This window comes from Cherax quadricarinatus, chromosome 34, assembly GCF_038502225.1.
Source record: "Cherax quadricarinatus isolate ZL_2023a chromosome 34, ASM3850222v1, whole genome shotgun sequence".
Taxonomy (NCBI): domain Eukaryota; kingdom Metazoa; phylum Arthropoda; class Malacostraca; order Decapoda; family Parastacidae; genus Cherax; species Cherax quadricarinatus.
This window is the reverse complement of record NC_091325.1, coordinates 7,274,141-7,295,349: the sequence shown is the minus strand read 5'-3', so window position 1 is coordinate 7,295,349 and position 21,209 is coordinate 7,274,141. Positions and strand designations below refer to the sequence as shown.

The window sequence follows — 21,209 nt, the reverse complement described above, 5'->3', positions numbered from 1 at the left end:
GTAGGAGATGTGTAGATCAAGTGTTTACATTGAAGCATATATGTGAAGAGTATTTAGATAAAGGTAGGGAAGTTTTTATTGCATTTATGGATTTAGAAAAGGCATATGATAGAGTGGATAGAGGAGCTATGTGGCAGATGTTGCAAGTATATGGAATAGGTGGTATGTTATTAAATGTTGTAAAGAGTTTTTATGAGAATAGTGAGGCTCAGGTTAGAGTGTGTAGAAGAGAGGGAGACTACTTCCCGGTAAAAGTAGATCGTAGACAGGGATGTGTAATGTCACCATGGTTGTTTAATATAGTTATAGATGGGGTTGTAAAGGAAGTAAATGCTAGGGTGTTCGGGAGAGGGGTGGGATTAAATTTTGGGGAATCAAATTCAAAATGGAAATTGACCAGGTTACTTTTTGCTGATGATACTGTGCTTATGGGAGATTCTAAAGAAAAATTGCAAAGGTTAGTGGATGAGTTTGGGAATGTGTGTAAAGGTAGAAAGTTGAAAGTGAACATAGAAAAGAGTAAGGTGATGAGGGTATCAAATGATTTAGATAAAGAAAAATTGGATATCAAATTGGGGAGGAGCAGTATGTAAGAAGTGAATGTTTTCAGATACTTGGGAGTTGACGTGTCGGCGGATGGATTTATGAAGGATAAGGTTAATCATAGAATTGATGAGGGAAAAAAGGTGAGTGATGCGTTGAGGTATATGTGGATTCAAAAAACGTTATCTATGGAAGCAAAGAAGGGAATGTATGAAGGTATAGTAGTACCAACACTCTTATATGGGTGTGAAGCTTGGGTGGTAAATGCAGCAGCGAGGAGACGGTTGGAGGCAGTGGAGATGTCCTGTCTAAGGGCAATGTGTGGTTTAAATATTATGCAGAAAATTCGGAGTGTGGAAATTAGGAAAAGGTGTTTAGTTAATAAAAGTATTAGTCAGAGGGCAGAAGAGGGGTTGTTGAGGTGGTTTGGTCATTTAGAGAGAATGGATCAAAGTAGAATGACATGGAAAGCATATAAATCTATAGGGAAAGGAAGGCGGGGTAGGGGTCGTCCTCGAAAGGGTTGGAGAGAGGGGGTAAAGGAGGTTTTGTGGGCAAGGGGTTTGGACTTCCAGCAAGCGTGAGTGAGCGTGTTAGATAGGAGTGAATGGAGACGAATGGTACTTGGGACCTGACGATCTGTTGGGGTGTGAGCAGGGTAATATTTAGTGAAGGGATTCAGGGAAACCGATTATTTTCATATAGTCGGACTTGAGTCCTGGAAATGGGAAGTACAATGCCTGCACTTTAAAGGAGGGGTTTGGGATATTGGCAGTTTGGAGGGATATGTTGTGTATCTTTATATGTGTATGCTTCTAAACTGTTGTGTTCTGAGCACCTCTGCAAAAACAGTGATAATGTGTGAGTGTGGTGAAAGTGTTGAATGATGATGAAAGTATTTTCTTTTTGGGGATTTTCTTTCTTTTTTGGGTCACCCTGCTTCGGTGGGAGACGGCCGACTTGTTGAAAAAAAAAATATATATCAATAACAGCTCTGCGACTAGTCGAGGACTCGAACCCATGTCGCTTTGGCCCGCCTTATGGTGAGCGAAAATCACATGACGCTCTAACCCACAGAACCACCAAATCCTACAAGAATCACGCACCAAGCAGATTTAGGTATTTTACCGTGATCCGAGGACATACGGTGGTGTGGGTGCCTCAGAACTAATTTCATTCTACCCCCCGTTTAGTGTATTATCCTCCATGAGCAGTATATATATTATTGTAACCAAACGGGCACCCACACCCCCGTATATCCTAGGATCACGGTAAAACACCTAGCTCTGTTGAGTGCTTGATTCTTTTAGGATTTGGTGGTCCTGTGGGTCAGAGCGTCATGTGATTTTCTCTCACCATGAGGCGGGTCAAAACGACATGGGTTCGAGCCCTCGGCTAGTCGCAGTGTTGTTACTGATTAAATACCACTCGTCCGTGGTTACAATAATATATGTATGTATATGTAGTATATATATATATATATATATATATATATATATATATATATATATATATATATATATATATATATATATATATATATATATATATATATATATATGTGTGTGTGTGTGTGTGTGTACTCACCTATTTGTACTCACCTGTTTGTGGTTGCAGGGGTCGAGTCTTAGCTCCTGGCCCCGCCTCTTCACCGGTTGCTACTGGGTCCTCTCTCTCCCCGCTCCATGAGCTTTATCAAACCTCGTCTTAAAACTGTGTATGGTTCCTGCCTCCACTACGTCATTTTCTAGGCTATTCCACTGCCTGACAACTCTATGACTGAAGAATTATTATTATAATCAAAAAGAAGCGCTAAGCCACAAGGGCTATACAGCGCTGCTATGACTGAAGAAATACTTCCTAATGTGTGTGTGTGTGTGTGTGTGTGTGTGTGTGTGTGTGTGTGTGTGTGTGTGACAGAGTCTAATTCTGTGGTCATTTCATTATTGTAAATTAAAAATTAGTAATTTAGTCAATACAAACTAAAACAATAAAATAATAGTAAAAATAATAGCGCCATTAATAATAATAATTATAATTATTATAATAATAATAAACGATCACCTGGAGTCTGCCTGCACGTGCGTTACCATGACAACCGCGTCTTCCAGCCCCGCTGTCGGCCGCACGATCCAGCAGCAACACATTAATTTCTGGTAGCGCTCAAAGCTTCACCGGCTTTAAACGCGTGAAGAACAGCATTCAAATGTTTTTGTAAACATCTGGAATCGTAGACTGCTAACAAAAGAAGATACTAAGACTGTTATACATAAGGAAAATTTCTCAAAAGTCGTATATTTAGGATAAATGTATGATACATCTGTGACCGACTGCCCACTTTTGGGTCAGTCATCAACAAGACAGCAGAGAGGGTGGATGTGTCTCTCTGTATCTCCGCTCCCTCAAGACGAACTCTTCTTTTGTTGTGTTTAAATCTCTCTTTTTCTCTCTCTCTCTCACCAATAATTTACTTAATGCCTCTCTTTTGCATAGTGTCGCCTACACAGTGAACGTAGGTATGGGAGATAAACCAGTTAAATGATAAACGGAGGAATTCATTCTCAGAGACAATGGTTCAACAAGTGGGAATTTGGATGCTGGTAACCTGAAAATTTGAAGTGACTCTATGACCCATAAGGGTTTAGTGCGGGCTTTTTCGATACAATAGCTTGTGCTGGCAGCCTTCACCTCACTATGGATGAGAAATATACGCCGAGATTATTCCTCGCACTTCTGGCTCTCCTCAGCCTCCAGAACGGTGAGTTAATATTAATCGCTCTAAAGAGCCAGCGATGTTTGGCTCTCTGTGGAGCTTCGATAGAGCTCCTCGGAGAGCGAAACGTCGTCGGGATAAACACTTGCTCTCCCTGCTACGTCACTGTCAGCTACTACAGATGTGCTTCGGTATACGGTACGAAAAATAGGTATCCCCCGATTCGAGAAAGGGTATCCTCTATTGATTCTACAAAGGTATCCCTGTATTTCAAAGGTTCCACCTCTAAATCACTGATCTTAAAAAGGTATCCCTGCATTTCAGAGGTCCCGCTCCTCTAAATTAATGATCCTACAAAGGTATCCTTGTATTTCAGAGGTCAGGCCAACTCCAAATCAATGATCCAACAAAGGTATCTATCTCATGAGCCCAGACCTCTCAACCTCAGTGATTTGAGAACGATATCCCTGTATCCGTTTACGTCAGTGATCCAAGAAAGGTGTTTGTGTATCCAACAAACTCAGTCCCCTTTATTTCAATAAGCGGAGAAAGGTATCCCTGTGTCGCATAAATCCAGCCTTCCCCTCTACACAGTGAGTTGAGAAAAGTATCCCTGTGTCCCATAAACCTAGTTCCCCCTCTATGTCAGTGATCCGAGAAAGGTATCCCTCTACATCAGTAATCCGAGAAAAGTATCCTCTACATAAGTGATCCGAGAAAGGTATCCCTCTACATCAGTAATCCGAGAAAAGTATCCTCTACATAAGTGATCCGAGAAAGGTATCCCTCTACATCAGTAATCCGAGAAAAGTATCCTCTACATAAGTGATCCGAGAAAGGTATCCCTCTACATCAGTAATCCGAGAAAAGTATCCTCTACATAAGTGATCCGAGAAAGGTATCCCTCTACATCAGTGATCCATGAAAGGTAACCCTCTACATCAGTAATCCGAGAAAGGTATCCCTCTACATCAGTGATCCAAGAAAGGTATCCCTCTACATCAGTGATCCGAGAAAGGTATCCCTCTACATCAGTGGTCTGAGAAATATCCCACTACATCAGTGATCCGAGAAAAGTATCCCTCTACATCAGTGATCCGAGAAAGATATCCCTCTACATTAGTGATCCGAGAAAGGTATCCCTCTATATCAGTGATCCGAGAAAGATATCCCTCTACATCAGTGATCCGAGAAAAGTATCCCTCTACATCAGTGATCCGAGAAAGGTATCCCTCTACATCAGAGATCCGAGAAAGGTATCCCTCTACATCAGAGATCCGAGAAAGGTATCCCTCTACATCAGAGATCCAAGAAAAGTATCCCCGTATCCCATAACTCTACGTTCCTCTACCTCACTGCATTGAAAAAAAAAAGACAGCACAGAGCGAACCATAAGTTTATGATTCATGAATATTTCAGAATTAAACAGTTGAACCCTGTTCTAAGAAGCATTCACAAGGTATCACATGGAAACTAATAACAACCTATTTAATAAAAATGAGAAGTTCACCTACACCGTCCCAAAATAATTCGTTTAAGGGTTGAAGTCGACCAGGAGAGGCATTCGCCAGGTGTTCAGTAAAATTGGTAATATTATAAGGGACACAATTCGAAGTCAAAGCAAAGCTTAATGTGGGATAAACACATCCGTGTTATACGTTTGAAGCCGACCAGAAGAGGCATTCTCCAGTTATTACGTTTAATCCACTAATTTCATGTTTATTAACTATGTTAGTAAATTTAAAATAAATAAATAAATAAATAAATATATATATATATATATATATATATATATATATATATATATATATATATATATATATATATATATATATATATATATATATATATGTGTATATATATATATATATATATATATATAAACACTGATCTCTGGCTGTGTATATTTCGCATGCTCTCGCGAGTTCCTTGCATATATATATATATATATATATATATATATATATATATATATATATATATATATATATATATATATATATATATATATATATATATATATATATATATATATATATATATATATATATATATATATATATATATATATATATATATATATATATATATATAGATATCTGTCGTTTAAAAGTGACATGTGCAAGTTATAATGTAGTAAAAAATACAAAAAGATTTCGAATATAAAATAGGCAAATTGGGACCTACACACCCAGTAAGTTTGAAGCCGATCGAATAAAGCGTTAGAGAAAAACAATAAAAGAAAAAAAATAAGGCAAGGACTTAAAGTTAATTTTGAAGAGAGACTTAATAAGCAAATTTGTTTATTTATTTGTAACAAATAAGGTAAGTTAATAACATGTTTTGGCTTCTTTATTTGTTAATTTTATTGGCTACTTATATTTCATAGATTTTTCGGCAGAATTTAGCGTTTAAAAAAATTATTTGTTCACTAGCTGGCTGCCGCTTCAAGAGGAAAGGGGAGTCCTTAATGTTGTGAGAAGCTCTTGATACAAGGAATTAAAGATACCCTCCCATTCCTCGGATCAAGCCTGATTACCCCATTTTCTGCCTATAAATATACTATCTTTTTAACCTCTGTGTTACAAGTGATCAAGGTTCCAGGACCGAAATGTTTCTTAACATGTCCCAGTGTTTACACACGGGTCTAAACCTCTCATAAGCGCCGTATGACCCAGTACGGGCTAGGTGCTTTCCCTCTGATTATAACATAAAACTACCAATATCTTCCCACTTTCTAATGTTTTATTATGAAGTACGTTATCCCTGGCACACATGGAGGGTATCAACTTCACACGCTTCTGTCTCTCTGTTTTTGTTGGCTTGCAAAAAAACAAACATAAACAGCGCGAAGAATCTGACAGGTAATCTACGAGAATCCTCAGATCATAACAGTGGAGCCATGCAGTAGGCCTAATGGCTTTTCCTAAGCAAGTCCATTATTCTTTTGTTGTTTACAGATGTACTGAAGCAGGCCTATTGGCTCATTAATAATAATGGTAGAGTTACCGATAAAATGTTTGGTAAAAGGGCACAGATGCAACTAATGTGATATTTTATTGTGGCAACGTTTCTCTCTCCAGGAGCTTAACAAAGCTCCTGGAGACCTAAACGTCGCCACCCACAGGACCAGCCAGTTGGGTGGTCCTGTGGGTTAGACATCATGTGGTTCTAGCTCACCATGAGGAGGGCCAGTACAACATGGGTTCGAGTTCTTGGCTCGTGCAGTGTTGTTATTGATATATATATATATATATATATATATATATATATATATATATATATATATATATATATATATATATATATATATATATATATATATATATATATATATATATATATATATATATATATATATATATATATATATATATATATATATATATATATATATATATGTATATATATATATATATATATATATATATATATATATATATATATATATATATATATATATATATATATATATATATATATATATATATATATATATATATATGTCGTGCCGAATAGGCAGAACTTGCGATCTTGGCTTAAATAGCAACGCTCATCTTGCCATATAGGACAAGTGAAAATTTGTGTATGCAATAATTTCGCCAAAATCATTCTGAACCTAACTAAAAAAATATATATTTCACTGTGTTTGTTTAGTATTAAATTATTGTAAAGAAATTTAAAAAATATATAGTTGGGTTAGGCTAAAATAAATTGTTCTTGTTATAATAAGGTTAGGTAAGTTTTCTAAGATTCTTTTGGTGCAAAATCAAAATTTTTTACATCAACATTAATGAAAAAAATATATCTTTAAACGTATAAGAGAAAATTTTAGGAAGGACTTAATAGTTGTACATATATATATATATATATATATATATATATATATATATATATATATATATATATATATATATATATATATATATATATATATATATATATATATATATATATATATATATATATATATATATATCTTACTTATTCTGCAAATTGCTGCCCTACTGACCAGTGAACAGCATTATTAAAAGCCAGTCACTGGACTGTCGGTCGCTACTATCAGAGACTGAAGAGAGGAGTGACTGGCAGGGACGTGTGAGCGCCTGGCTGACGCTGGCTGGTGCTAGAACAGGGTTATGTTACTGGACAAGCTTTAGTAGGATCGGATGTGCTGTAATCCGGTTAAAGCATCATCCAAAACCCACTTAAATTTACGGCTGTTTTGTTTCATATCAACTGTGTATAACCATTTTTGCTTTTTCATTTTAGGGATCGTCACTCTTTTGTTTTTTGCTAGTTTTCCTGTTCTTTGTATTCCCTTTGACTTCTAGATGATGTCCAGTTTTTGTGTGGTATATTTTAATGTGTTTATGTTCAAATTATTGATTTGTAAAAAAAAAAAAAAATGATTATCCGAGCATGGAAAAGCTATACCTTTGATGAGTTTCGAGAGTCTTTATACTCTGGGAGCCCGGCCATGAGCTAGGTTCGTCTTTTGTTATCCTGGTCAACTAGGCTGTTGCTGCTGGAGGCCCGCTGCGCCACATATCCACCACAGCCTGGTTGATCCAGCAACTGTAGCATTATGGGAGCCTTAATTGACAACTTTATCCCCACACAGTGGACTCTATCAAATCAAATTCATCTATTTGTGACTTGATGAAGCTCGCTGTGTGAGCGAAACGTTGTCAGTAAAGTATCACAATATAATGCATTTGTCTTTTCCCATCCAGTTGGTGTTTTATACAGTTTACCTTCATCATCAGGAGATTGCAGTCAACGTTTTTGCTCACTCTGAACATGTTTGATCCTGATGATGTGTTGATTGCAACACAAAAGGCCTAGATCCATCTTAAACCCTCCCACCCATCCTCCCATGGTTGTTTTGCATATTGCAATACTTTTTCGCGATTATATATATATATATATATATATATATATATATATATATATATATATATATATATATATATATATATATATATATATATATATATATATATATATATACACACATATATATATATATATACACACACACACACACACACACACACAGATATATATATATATATATATATATATATATATATATATATATATATATATATATATATATATACATATATATATATGTATAGAAAGGGGTTTAGTTATAGGTAATACATATTTTAAGAAAAAGAGGATAAATAAGTATACACGATATGATGTAGGGCGAAATGACAGTAGTTTGTTGGATTATGTATTGGTAGATAAAAGACTGTTGAGTAGACTTCAGGATGTACATGTTTATAGAGGGGCCACAGATATATCAGATCACTTTCTAGTTGTAGCTACACTGAGAGTAAAAGGTAGATGGGATACAAGGAGAATAGAAGCATCAGGGAAGAGAGAGGTGAAGGTTTATAAACTAAAAGAGGAGGCAGTTAGGGTAAGATATAAACAGCTATTGGAGGATAGATGGGCTAATGAGAGCATAGGCAATGGGGTCGAAGAGGTATGGGGTAGGTTTAAAAATGTAGTGTTAGAGTGTTCAGCAGAAGTTTGTGGTTACAGGAAAGTGGGTGCAGGAGGGAAGAGGAGCGATTGGTGGAATGATGATGTAAAGAGAGTAGTAAGGGAGAAAAAGTTAGCATATGAGAAGTTTTTACAAAGTAGAAGTGATGCAAGGAGGGAAGAGTATATGGAGAAAAAGAGAGAAGTTAAGAGAGTGGTGAAGCAATGTAAAAAGAGAGCAAATGAGAGAGTGGGTGAGATGTTATCAACAAATTTTGTTGAAAATAAGAAAAAGTTTTGGAGTGAGATTAACAAGTTAAGAAAGCCTAGAGAACAAATGGATTTGTCAGTTAAAAATAGGAGAGGAGAGTTATTAAATGGAGAGGTAGAGGTATTGGGAAGATGGAAGGAATATTTTGAGGAATTGTTAAATGTTGATGAAGATAGGGAAGCTGTGATTTCGTGTATAGGGCAAGGAGGAATAACATCTTGTAGGAGTGAGGAAGAGCCAGTTGTGAGTGTGGGGGAAGTTCGTGAGGCAGTAGGTAAAATGAAAGGGGGTAAGGCAGCCGGGATTGATGGGATAAAGATAGAAATGTTAAAAGCAGGTGGGGATATAGTTTTGGAGTGGTTGGTGCAATTATTTAATAAATGTATGGAAGAGGGTAAGGTACCTAGGGATTGGCAGAGAGCATGCATAGTTCCTTTGTATAAAGGCAAAGGGGATAAAAGAGAGTGCAAAAATTATAGGGGGATAAGTCTGTTGAGTGTACCTGGTAAAGTGTATGGTAGAGTTATAATTGAAAGAATTAAGAGTAAGACGGAGAATAGGATAGCAGATGAACAAGGAGGCTTTAGGAAAGGTAGGGGGTGTGTGGACCAGGTGTTTACAGTGAAACATATAAGTGAACAGTATTTAGATAAGGCTAAAGAGGTCTTTGTGGCATTTATGGATTTGGAAAAGGCGTATGACAGGGTGGATAGGGGGGCAATGTGGCAGATGTTGCAAGTGTATGGTGTAGGAGGTAGGTTACTGAAAGCAGTGAAGAGTTTTTACGAGGATAGTGAGGCTCAAGTTAGAGTATGTAGGAAAGAGGGAAATTTTTTCCCAGTAAAAGTAGGCCTTAGACAAGGATGTGTGATGTCACCGTGGTTGTTTAATATATTTATAGATGGGGTTGTAAGAGAAGTAAATGCGAGGGTCTTGGCAAGAGGCGTGGAGTTAAAAGATAAAGAATCACACACAAAGTGGGAGTTGTCACAGCTGCTCTTTGCCGATGACACTGTGCTCTTGGGAGATTCTGAAGAGAAGTTGCAGAGATTGGTGGATGAATTTGGTAGGGTGTGCAAAAGAAGAAAATTAAAGGTGAATACAGGAAAGAGTAAGGTTATGAGGATAACAAAAAGATTAGGTGATGAAAGATTGAATATCAGATTGGAGGGAGAGAGTATGGAGGAGGTGAACGTATTCAGATATTTGGGAGTGGACGTGTCAGCGGATGGGTCTATGAAAGATGAGGTGAATCATAGAATTGATGAGGGAAAAAGAGTGAGTGGTGCACTTAGGAGTCTGTGGAGACAAAGAACTTTGTCCTTGGAGGCAAAGAGGGGAATGTATGAGAGTATAGTTTTACCAACGCTCTTATATGGGTGTGAAGCGTGGGTGATGAATGTTGCAGCGAGGAGAAGGCTGGAGGCAGTGGAGATGTCATGTCTGAGGGCAATGTGTGGTGTGAATATAATGCAGAGAATTCGTAGTTTGGAAGTTAGGAGGAGGTGCAGGATTACCAAAACTGTTGTCCAGAGGGCTGAGGAAGGGTTGTTGAGGTGGTTCGGACATGTAGAGAGAATGGAGCGAAACAGAATGACTTCAAGAGTGTATCAGTCTGTAGTGGAAGGAAGGCGGGGTAGGGGTCGGCCTAGGAAGGGTTGGAGGGAGGGGGTAAAGGAGGTTTTGTGTGCGAGGGGCTTGGACTTCCAGCAGGCATGCGTGAGCGTGTTTGATAGGAGTGAATGGAGACAAATGGTTTTTAATACTTGACGTGCTGTTGGAGTGTGAGCAGGGTAACATTTATGAAGGGATTCAGGGAAACCGGCAGGCCGGACTTGAGTCCTGGAGATGGGAAGTACAGTGCCTGCGCTCTGAAGGAGGGGTGTTAATGTTGCAGTTTAAAAACTGTAGTGTAAAGCACCCTTCTGGCAAGACAGTGATGGAGTGAATGATGGTGAAAGTTTTTCTTTTTCGGGCCACCCTGCCTTGGTGGGAATCGGCCGGTGTGATAATAAATAAATAAATATATATATATATATATATATATATATATATATATATATATATATATATGTCGTGCCGAATAGGCAGAACTTAGCGAAAAAATATATTTCACTGTGTTTGTTTAGTATTAAATTATTGTAAACAAATCTAAAATATATTTAGTTGGGTTGGGCTAAAATAAATTGTTCTTGTTATAATAAGGTTAGGTAAGTTTTCTAAGATTCTTTTGATGCAAAATTATAAATTTTTACATCAACATTAATGAAAAAAATATATCATTAAACGTATAAGAGAAAATTTTAGAAAGGACTTAATTTTAAATGAGTTCTTGCTAATTGACCAGTTTTACATATATATATATATATATATATATATATATATATATATATATATATATATATATATATATATATATATATACATATATATATATATACATATATATATATATATATATATATATATATATATATATATATATATATATATATATATATATATATATATATATATATATATAACACTTGTGTTGCTAAAACTTGTTATATTTTTCTTGTATTTTGCTGTGCTTTTGTTTAAAATCTTGTTTTGAGCGAAGGAGCACACTCTAAGAGCCACTTACATCATTTCCGCAATATTATAAAAACACGAGTGTCCGTGGAAAGTTAACGAGGATGATCTCGGGAAATGAGGGAAATGACTGGGTGAGGGGAGAGATGAGCTGATGTAATGTTTGCACAAGTGACGCTTATCGTAGAGCAGTGAGGGGTCAGTGTTGTGGTGAGTGTGTGTGTGTGTGTCTGTGTGCACAGCTGGAAGGTTCATCCTCTGTCTATCTGACGTGAATAGACAAAAAAAAAAAAAATGTTTGAAACAGCAAACCCTCCCCTTTCCCCCACCTGGAGGTTACCTGGAGGTTATTCCGGGGATCAACGCCCCCGCGGCCCGGTCCATGATCAGGCCTCCCGATGGATCAGGGCCTGATCAAGTAGGGTGTTAGTGCTGGCCGCACGCAGTCCAACGTACGAGCCACATCCCGGCTGATCCGGCACTGACTTTAGGTATCTGTCCAGCTCTCTCTTGAAGGCAGCCAGGGATTTATTGGCAATTCCCCTAATGCTTGATGGGAGGCTGTTGAACAGCCTTGTGCCCCGGACACTTATGGTGTTTTCTCTTAGTGTACCAATGGCGCCCCTACTTTTTATTGGGGGCATTTTGCATCACCTGCCTAGTCTTTTACTTTCGTAAGGAGTGATTTCTGTGTGCAGATTTGGGATCATTCCTTCCAAGATTTTCCAAGTGTACATTATGATATATCTCTCCCTCCTGCGTTCCAACGAGTACAAGTCAAGTGCTTCCAAGCGTTCCCACTAGTTAATTAAGGTGCTTGACAGAACTTATACGTGCAGTAAAGGATCTCTGTACACTCTCTAGATCTGCGATTTCACCTGCTTTGAATGGAGATGTTAATGTACAGCAGTATTCCAGCCTAGAGAGAACAAGGAATTTGAAAAGGATCATCATTGGCTTGGCATCTCTCGTTTTGAACGTTCTCATTATCCATCCTATCATTTTCTTCTTGGCACTGTTGTGATCCTTGAAAGTGAGATCCTCAGACATTACTACTCCCAGGTCCCTTACATTATTTTTCCGCTCTATTGTATGGCCAGAGTCTGTAGTATACTCTGTTCTAGTTATTATATCCTCCAGTTTTCCCCTAACGGAGTAGTTGGAATTTGTCCTCATTGAACATCATATTGTTTACGCGGTTAACCTCCAAGAAGATATAAACAAAGTTTATATCTTCTTGGAGGTTAACCGCGTCCTCAGCAGATGACAGCCTCATGCAGATCCTAGTATCATCCGCAAAGGATGATAAGGTGCTGTGATGTATATCTCTGTCTATGTCTGATATGAGGATGAGGAATAAGATGGGGGCGAATACTGTGCCTTGTGGAACAGAGCTCTTCACTATTTCAGCCTCCGATTTAACTCTGTTGACCACTACTCTTTGTGTTCGATTTGTTAGGAAGTTGAAGATCCATCTCCCCACTTTCCCAGTTATTCCTTTAGCACGTATTTTATGGGCTATTACGCCATGATCGCATTTATCAAATGCTTTTGCAAAGTCTGTGTATATTACATCTGCATTCTGATTTTCTTCCAGTGCATCCAAGGCCATATCATAGTGATCCAGTAGTTGTGAGAGGCAGGAGCGACCTGCCCTGAACCCATGTTGCCCTGGATTGTGCAGATTTTGGGAATCCAGGTGATTTGCAATCCTGCTTCTTAGCACTCTTTCAAAGATTTTTATGATGTGGGACGTCAGAGCTATTGGTCTATAGTTTTTAGATAATGCTTTGCTGCCACCTTTATGGAGTGGGGCTATATCCGTCGTTTTAAGTGACTGTGGAATTTCAACCATGTCCAAGCTCCTCCTCCATAGTGTACTTAGGGCACGCGAGAGAGGTTTCTTGCAGTTCTTAATGAAAACAGAGTTTCACGAGTCTGGGCCCGGGGCTGAGTGCATGGGCATGTTGTCAATGGCTTTTTCGAAATCTATCGGAGTTAGGGTAATGTCGGAAATCTGGCATACATTTATGGAGTTTTGAGGCTAATTCATAAAGAAATCATTTGGGTCGTCGATCCTCAGACCGATTAGTGGTTCACTAAACACAGAGTAGTACTGGGATTTCAATATTTCATTCATTTCCTTGTTGTCATCTGTGTAAGTCCCATCCTGTCTGAGTAATTAATTCCTTAGTTTTATACTCAATCATCTGCATGTGGGTGATGAAGGCTGCAATTCGTTTTCAGACTAACTTAAAGAATATTACAATTATTAAAATGGAGATTAAAGTAAACTGTCAGTGTATATTCACTGTTACGATTTATATAAGCAAGGTTTTTTCACTGACTATTGATCTTACACCTTGAAACCTGTAGAATGATGACCGATAAAAGTTAATTGTAGAACTGAGAGACGCATGAATGGAATTTAAATGTTCTGGAAACCACTTTTCCATTACAAAACTTACAGGAATTAGCTGAAACTGGAAAGGATGAGTTAGACACATGCAGAACACTTAGGATTTTTTTTTATTTTCGGAACGTTTTCTCTACACAACAATCTTCCTCAATCGAATACAGAGGTGGAGAGATAGATAATGTGATTAATCTATCTGCGTTTTCAGGAGGTCAGTCCCTCAAAGAGAGGAACAGAGGTAAAGAACGGAGGGCAAAAGATTACAAAGATAGGATTACAATCATTCCATTTCCTGACTACGTTGAGGCTGAAGTGTTTCCTCATGTCCCTGTGACTCATTTTCGTATTCAAATGTTATCTATACACACCTGTTGTCATTTCCAGTCTGTCCCTGACCGCCCTACCAGGTGCTCTGAGTATCATGCACGTTGTCATCATGTCTCATCATGATCCCTCATTTATGTTTTATAGTTTTTGACTGAACTAGCACAATGAATGAATGAGTCTATGGTAAATTACCTGTATGTAGATGCTCTTCAGTTGACGAGAGCCGCAGACAATATGCTCGTTGTTGTACTTACCTTATGGTCCTGTAGTTTTTATCCCTGTGTCTCCTCAGTCAATACTCCGTCTCCGATCTTCTTTCTCATTCGTCAATTTTCACAACTTTACACTTGCTATTGTGAAAGTCAGGTGGCAATTTGTTCGATGATCGCTGTAGTTGAAGCCATCTTGAAGTATTTCCATTTTTTTCCATTATATCAGCTCTGTCCCTTGCCTACTCCTTGCCTCCACCCTGCCCAATTTGCCCACACCTTGCCCACGCCCTGTACCACCCCCCACCCTGTCCCCTGTCCACACGGAAGCTACCCTCATTCCGCCTCTTGCTGAGGGAAAAATTGTTAGTCTGCTTTGTTTAAATTGTTGTTGTGTAGGACAATGTTATTTCCCACGAAAAAGTTTTAATCGAAGCGCGTGTTTTTACCTGGGTTATATTTGGACAGATGGAACAAGACGAACCAGGGGTGAAATGTGGAACTAGGTCTAAACCCAGAGTTTAACACCCCGGCTCCTGCTGCTGACCATTTATGTATAGCTTTCTCCTACATTTTGCTCCCATTTTATTTTTCTAGGTGTTGCGGAGTTTGGTTGAAGACTAATCTCGCTCGCCCTCTCTCTGTCTTCCCCATATGCACTAATATATATATATATATATATATATATATATATATATATATATATATATATATATATATATATATATATATATATATATATATATATATATATATATATATATATATATATATATATGCAATAAGATCACAGTAAACAGGTGATTTCAGAATATGCAAAACAACCACTCTGAAAGAATAGATCAATTCCAAGCGCTTTCGTGACTACTCACATTATCAAGGAACTATGAAAGTAAAGCATCCAAGGAAGCTATATAAGGGGTCTGGCCAACACCTCACTATCAGATCCCACAACGGTTAAACACCTGACGCGCGCCGGCCCAATTGGACAGGTCCTTTGCACAACCCACCAACAAACTATTCTACCCAAGAAAATTTTTAAAATTATTATTTGTCCAGTGTATTATTAAATTCTTCCCAAATTCTATTAATTATAAATGGATCTAATTTATATAAACCAAAGGAAATATTCATATTATTGTCAAAACTGCTTTTTATGAAACAAGATTCAATTATATTCCTGTCGACCATGGACTTGCTTGATACTACTTTCTCAACTTTTTGAAAATCAATTGGATGGTTAAAATCTCTTACATGAATAAATAGAGCATTGGAATCTTGTCCAGTTCTAATGCTATATTTATGTTGTTGTAATCTTAGTTCGAGATTTTTACCAGTTTGACCGTAATAAACTTTATCGCAAATTTTACAAGGAATCATATAGACACATCCATCAGCATTTTGAGGGGAATTCTTTATCAAAAGTTTTTTTACTGTATCAAGATTTTTGAATACAACTTTAATATTAAAAGTCTTAAGAAGAGAAGGCATATCAACCAAGTTTTCATGGTAAGGGAGAACCAACATATTTTTAGTTGAATAAGGCTGGTTGTCCTTTTTTGGATTGTAAAAAGTATTTCTAGCAACTTTAAAAAAAATATCAATTACATTTCTTGGGTATTTTAAATCATTACCTATTTCATAAATTTTGGATATTTCCTCATCTATGAACTCAGGACTACAAATCCTTTGGTTTATATAAATTAGATCCATTTATAATTAACAGAATTTGGGAAGAATTTAATAATACACTGGGCAAATAATAATTTAAAAAATTTTCTTGGGTAGAATAGTTTGTTGGTGGGTTGTGCGAAGGACCTGTCCAGCTGGGCCGGCGCGCGTCAGGTGTTTAACTGTTGAAGATTGAGACACTTATGCAGCATATGGGAATCTTTATTCAGGAAACGTTTCGCCCACACAGTGGCTTCATCAGTCCAATACAAAGAGGAATTCAAAGAATTCTTCAACACTTGTTCAACCTTTGGACGAAGACCTACTTCGACTAGTGGATGGTACCACTATGACCCTGCCTCCGCCTGCTTCACCTCACCTCACTACAGTATATAAGCCACGTCTACGGCCCTATGCTGTACATTCTACAAGATTGATGGACTGAACACATCGACTCCAGGCTGAGGGACTGATTACCTCATACTCCTCCTCTCCTTACGCCTTCCTCTTTGTATTGGACTGATGAAGCCACTGTGTGGGCGAAACGTTTCTTGAATAAAGATTCCCGTATGCTGCATAAGTGTCTCAATCTTCAACTTGTCGGTTTTTCAAACCATTCATCACAACTGTCAGACACTGCAGCATCGTGGGATCTTGTTACAAAGAATTCTTCAACACTTGTTCAACCTTTGGACGAAGACCTACTTCGACTAGTGAATGGTACCACTATGACCCCGCCTCCGCCTGCTTCACCTCACCTCACTACAGTATATAAGCCACGTCTACGGCTCTATGCTGTACATTTTACAAGATTGATGGACTGAACACATCGACTCCAGGCTGAGGGACTGATTACCTCATACTCCTCCTCTCCTTACGCCTTCTTCTTTGTATTGGACTGATGAAGCCACTCTGTGGGCGAAACATTTCCTGAATAAAGATTCCCATATGCTGCATAAGTGTCTCAATCTTCAACTTGTCGGTTTTTCAAACCATTCATCACAACTGTTTAACTGTTGTGGGATCTGATAGTGAGGTGTTGGCCAGACCCCTTGTATACCTTCCTTGGATGCTTTACTTTCATAGTTCCTTGATAATGTGAGTAGTCACGAAAGCGCTTGGAATTGATCTATTCTTTCAGAGTGGTTGTTATAAATATATATGCTGTATATATATATATATATATATATATATATATATATATATATATATATATATATATATATATATATATATATATATATATATGTCCATGGGGAAGTAGAGCAGGATTTTTCCTCAGTAAGTCATGCGTGTCATAAGAGGAGACTAAAATGCCGGAAGTAAAGGGCTAGTAACCCCTTCTCCTGTATACATTACTAAACATAAAAAGAGAAACTTTCGTTTTTGTTTTTCTTTTTAGGTCACCCTGCCTCGGTGGGATATGGCCAGTTGGTTGAAATATACATTATATATATATATATATATATATATATATATATATATATATATATATATATATATATATATATATATATATATATATATATATATATATACTATACTATACCCAAGTGTTAAGGGACCACGACTCTTCAGCACCCTCTCTGCGTACATAAGGGGGGTCACTAACAATCCCCTAGCTTTTTTTAAGATAAAACTCGACAGATTCCCAAGATCAATTCCTGATCAGTCGGGCTGTGGTGCATACGTTGTACTACAGGAGGAGGGCACTAACAGCTTCACTGATCAAGCCAGCAACCAGGAGGACAGGTCTAAGACAGGGCCTCGGAGGCGGACACCTCGAGTAGCGACTCCAGGTACACTCCAGGTAGTAGGAAGCCCCTAACTCTCAAAACCTCTTTCCCCATACTCTCCAACCTTTCCTAACAAGATATCTGCCCCTCTTGTTGATCAAGCTCTGATTCACCGCGAGGCCTGGTATTTGACTGTTTCACAGGGGGCCTTAACCCCCGGAATACCCTCTAGGTAGGAAGACTCCAAATATACTTCTTCCCTTCACCCCAGACTTACATACGCCCTCCTAGTCATCCTGTTTTTCTCCAACCTCTCTGAATGTCCAAACTACCTCAACATCCCTTTATCGGCCCTCTTCCTAATCTCCAAACTCCGAATTCTCTGCATAATATTCACTCTACACGTTGCCCTCAAACACATCTCTACAGTTTCCAGCCCCTCCTTGTTGCAACATTCAAAACCCATGCTTCCTTCCCATACATCAGTATTGGTACCACTATACTCTGTTATATTCCCCTCTTTGCCTCCCTGGATAAAGTTCTTTGTCCCCACAGATGCCTCAGTGCACCACCTACCTTCTTCCCTTCGTCAATCCTGTGATGCATCTCGTCTCTCATAGACCCATCTGACGACAATTCCACTCCCAAATATCTGAACACATTTACTTCCTCCATACGTCCTTCCTCGAATCTAATATTCAATATATATATACATGTATATATATAAATATATATATATATATATATATATATATATATATATATATATATATATATATATATATATATATATATATATATATATATATATATATTTATATGTCTGGAGAGTGGAATGAAGCAAGTGAAATTGCGAAACAACAGGTGTAGCACTGTACTGGAAGCCCCAATAATGAGATCATTCTTAACTCCATATACTTGAAAACTTGATAAAAGGTGGTCCGTCCCCTTAACCTTGAAGGTGAAAGTTAAGACACTTGTGCAACATCTGGTTATCTTTATTGTAGACGTTTCGCCATCCAGTGGCTTCATCAATACAGATTCTTGGACATAATTAGAAAACAGAAGAACTGTATACAAAAAATGAGGTAATCAGTCCCTCAGCCTTGGAGGTGGTGTTTACAACACCGTGGTTGTAGAGATTCAGAATCTCTACAACCACGGTGTTGTAAACACCATCTCCAAGGCTGAGGGACTGATTACCTCATCTTTTGTATATAGTTCTTCTGTTTTCTAATTATGTCCAAGAATCTGTATTGATAAAGCCACTGGATGGCGAAACGTCTACAATAAAGATAACCAGATGTTGCACAAGTGTCTTAACTTTCATCTTGTCGGTATTTTATACCTGTCTTGCACAGCCTTGAAGGTGTTCACTCTAAGACACTGAACACTTGTTTACTCTCTAAAGCTCGAGGGTCGTCGTTCAAAGTCACACATGTGTAACAAGTTAATGGTCCAAGAAGGACTGAAACGTCGTCATACGTTTCTTTCTCCTACATGTTGGTTGTGTATATAAGTATTACTCCCATGTCATAGATAACATATAAACATTACTTCACAAATATAGTATCAAAATTACTTTCAGATTATTGATAACATATAAACATTACCCCTTCATAATTTATAAGGTATAAACATTAGTAACTTACAAACATTACTCCCACATCACATAAACTTATAAAGCAGATAATTATATGGATTTCATGCTAATATCGTCCGGCCAAATGGGTTTATTACTCTTTACATCTCGTTAGCATTTTAATTATAGAGATTATATGGCAGTTCGTTGGATACGGGACTATCCATAACTGAGCTGTGTATAATACCCCATGACAGTGCTAAACTATGGCATCATTTGTGTGAAATAAATGGGAACGCGAGTGTGAGCATACGTACTCACACACATGCTCAGTTTTCAGAATTGGTACGATAAGGTACATGAGGCAGGAAAGAAATGAAACCGAATAGGTTACGAATTTGGCCGTGAGCTGAGGCTCAACCCCGGTAATATTTGAGTACATTGTGGTGTCCCATCTTTCAAGTCTCCTAGAACCCGACCCACAACAGCTGACTAACACCCAGGTATCTGTTTACTAATAAGTGAATAGGGGCGGCAGGTGGAAGAACATTTGCCAGAACCTCTCGCCCTGAGCTGTATTCGAACCAATCACCATTCGGTTGCGAGCCGATTGTGTTCTTTACTGTGAGGACATAGTACTCACATGTTTGTACTCCTCTAGGCTAATACCAACAGGCTAATACCTGGCAGTACTCTGTGAGTACTACTAGGCACACTCGCCTCGTAAGTGGATTACTAGGGGAATTATTTTGCCACTGTGAAAGCTTTGTGCTGTAAGCTTTAGTATTTCCACCTCCAGTTATATTGTGGTGAGTGACATTAAGCTTTTTATTTTTGTAGGTAATTACCTACATGGAATTACTTAGGTGAAATTATCTAATTTTTATTACTTATTTGAAATTACCTAAATGCACTTATCTTGTTGAATTTACGAATGCTGGGCTTCAGCTCTTGTCTTCAAGTCTATTTTTTGTGTGGGCGAAACGTTGTCAATAAAGTATCACATTATACTGCATATGTGTTTAGATTTCCATTGTGTCGGTATTTTATACCATTTATTTCCACGATCTGACTACATCTTACCAGTGTGTGATGTATTTCGTTCTAGCGTCTAAAGCAAAGCAATTTCTAGTTCTCATGTATATTCTTCAGAGTATTTTGTAAGTTTAGATCATGTCACCTCTATTATCAACCGATTTTCTAGAAATTTAGTGTGTGCAGGCTTTTGTATAGCTCATGGTTCGGTCCAAGTCGGACCGAAACGTCGTCTTAAGCTCCTCTCTCCTATGTGCGGGTTATTTGTGTATTGTGCCATTCACGATGTTTTGCCTTTTTTGTTATAAGCGCAATTTAATTTAGCCTAATTTAACTAAATACATTTAAGATAAGTTTACAGTAATTTAATACTAAACAAACACAATGAAATATATTTTTTTTATTAGTTCAGAATGATTTTTGCTAAATTATTTCATACATAAATTTTCGCTTGCCTTATTCGGCAAGAAGAGCATTGCTATTTAAGCCAAAATCGCAAGTTTTACTTATTCGGTACTTGTACAGAGGATAGGAGGAAATAGAATGACTTCGAGAGTGTATAAATCTGTAGTGGAGGGAAGGAGGGGTAGGGGTCGGCCTAGGAAAAGTTGGAGAGAAGGGGTAAAGAAAGTT

General features: G+C 37.7%; 1 protein-coding gene across 2 annotated transcripts in view; it reads left to right on the top strand.

Annotated features, from left to right (window-relative positions):
* Nucleotides 1-2,875: 2,875 nt before the first annotated feature.
* LOC128693742 (uncharacterized) overlaps nucleotides 2,876-21,209 on the top strand; it is a 191,068-nt gene continuing 172,734 nt past the window's right edge. The window contains exon 1 of one of the 2 annotated variants that reach the window (XM_053783591.2): nucleotides 2,876-3,301. In XM_053783591.2, coding sequence (XP_053639566.1) covers nucleotides 3,238-3,301 — 64 coding nt within the window. In that variant the 5' untranslated portion in view covers nucleotides 2,876-3,237. The remainder of the gene's footprint in view (nucleotides 3,302-21,209) is intronic. The other variant, XM_053783593.2, reaches the window with a different exon arrangement.